General features: G+C 35.2%; 1 protein-coding gene across 1 annotated transcript; it reads left to right on the plus strand.

The window, feature by feature from the left end:
* Positions 1-1381: 1381 nt before the first annotated feature.
* LOC109680065 (olfactory receptor 5V1) lies at positions 1382-2335 on the plus strand. The gene has a single exon (XM_020155060.2). It carries the CDS (start codon positions 1382-1384, stop codon positions 2333-2335), a length of 954 nt encoding a protein of 317 aa, XP_020010649.1.
* The last annotated feature ends 231 nt before the right edge of the window (positions 2336-2566 follow it).

The raw sequence follows: 2566 nt of genomic DNA on the forward strand, positions 1-2566 counted from the left end.
TGGGAGAGAAAATATTATTTATCTTATTGGATTTGTATAAAACAGTAACAGAGATGCTATGTAGAAGTGTTTAAGCTTATCAGCTTTCTCTCTATTTGACTCTTAGATAGTCATTTGTCCAAACAGAAATGGAATCTCGAAATTAGTCAAGAGACTCTTGAATTTTCCAGATTGATGCCCTGTACCAGTGGACTTCTGATTTACTAAGATGTCTTTTTGGAAAGTTTGTAAAAGTACAAATAATTTGATCCTAAATTTAGGAAATTAAATTCAGTATTGAATTAAATTATTATTGGAATTTATCATAGCAAAATAAGTAAATCAACTCTACTCATTAATAGTAGTGGGAAATAAGAAAATTTTGCTATATCCTTCAACCTTTTTCAGCATTGAACAAGTCATTAGAATATGAGATGCTGGTAATGCTGAGGTTAAAATAATCCAAAGTTGGTTTTTTTTAACCTTTTCCTTTAGACTACTGAAGTTTTTCTGTTCCACCTCATGTCAGACTGACTTTCCTAATTTATTTCTAAGCGAAGATTAATGCTCTAACACTAATGACCACTAATTGATTCCTTATCATTTGCAGCATTAAATTCTGATAAATATAGAGAAAACTTTGCTGTACTCAGATGAAGACTTATATACAACTCAAACAATATGTCTCAGAATATTATTGCCATGGGAAGTTTATCACAATATGGTACTTAAGAGAAAAGCAGTATTCGATATGGGCCTTCTGTTCTTCATTTTGAATATTTATGCATAGAAAATTGATCAGAAAAACATAGAACATCAGCAGAGATTTTTCTGTGGTGAACAATAAAGGTTATTATTGTTTGCAAACATTTCTATGTTTTCCAAAACAAACACATTAATTTTAGTCAGAATAAAGCATGACAGATTTTATATTAACATTCAAAGAAGGAAAGGAAGTGCAGAAATGGTCAGAAAAAAGCCTTATCGTGGAATGATTTCACCAGGAGCACAGAGATTCTCCTATAAACTGTATTCCATAACATATATCTATATTTTACCAAGAAAGTGCAAGTGGGCTTGATTCAGTCACTTGTTAACAGAGAACTCTCAGGATGTATGGTATCTTTTGTGATTTTCTTTTTAATTTAAAATCACCAGTACTGTGTATTATATAAAGATTTAATTTATGAGTGAATGGTTAGAAATATTTACATATGACTTGGGTGCCAGGTATGAACTATGGTTTGCAAAACCTGCTCTCTTATGTTTGGCACCTGATGTAGATGGTGATAACTTCATTTGTAATTCTTTTGTTTACTTGTTTTTCAGGCTACTGCATCATATAATTATTGTACTTTATGCTAGTCTTTGCCCAATTCCCTATAGGAAAGCAGACAACAGCATGGAAGGAAAGAATCAAACCACTCTATCAGAATTCATCATCTTGGGATTCTCCAACCTAAATGAGTTACAGTTTTTACTATTTACCATCTTCTTTCTGACTTATATATGTACTCTGGGAGGAAATATATTCATCATTTTGGTGACCATGGCTGATCCACATCTACATTCACCTATGTATTATTTCCTAGGGAACTTGGCCTTTCTTGACATCTGCTATACCACCACCAATGTCCCCCAGATGATGGTGCATCTTCTATCAGAGAAGAAAAGCATTTCCTATGGGGGCTGTGTGGCTCAACTTTTTGCATTCATTTTCTTTGTGGGATCAGAATGTCTCCTTCTGGCAGCAATGGCATATGACCGTTACATTGCAATCTGCAAACCCCTATGGTATTCAGTTATCATGAGCAAGGCCCTTTATAGTCAGTTAGCAGCCTCATGCTGGACTTGTGGTTTCCTCAACTCATTGGTGCACACAGTACTGACATTCTGTTTGCCCTTCTGTGGCAACAACCAGGTTAATTATTTCTTTTGTGATATTCCACCTTTACTGATCCTGTCTTGTGGAGACACATCTGTCAATGAACTGGCTTTACTCTCCACTGGGGTCTTCATTGGCTGGACTCCCTTTCTGTGCATCATCTTTTCCTACCTTTACATAATTTCTACCATTTTGAGAATCCGCTCTTCAGAGGGGAGACACAAAGCCTTTTCTACGTGTGCCTCACACCTGGTCATTGTCCTTCTCTATTATGGTAGTGCCATCTTCACATATGTACGTCCCATTTCATCGTACTCACTAGAGAAAGACAGACTGATCTCAGTATTGTATAGTGTTGTTACCCCCATGCTAAACCCTATAATTTACACATTGAGGAATAAGGACATCAAAGAAGCTGTGAAAGCTATAGAAAGAAGGTGTCAGCCACTGATTCTTTCTTATGATATGTAAGCTTGCTTATCTGTGATCAATAATCTTATGTTAGATTAAGAACCAGCATCTGTTTCTAGTTGCACTCAACTTAAAATTTAATTGCAATGTTGGGACAAAGACTGAACAGTTGACACACTCAATCTTGTCTACATGTTCTTTAGCTTTTGTTAGTCCTGTGTGAGAGACATAATGGTTACTCTTTTTAGATATTAGTTTATCTTTTCTGTACTTGAGTACTTTATCCAGAAG

This window comes from Castor canadensis, chromosome 8 (assembly GCF_047511655.1).
Source record: "Castor canadensis chromosome 8, mCasCan1.hap1v2, whole genome shotgun sequence".
Lineage (NCBI taxonomy): Eukaryota > Metazoa > Chordata > Mammalia > Rodentia > Castoridae > Castor > Castor canadensis.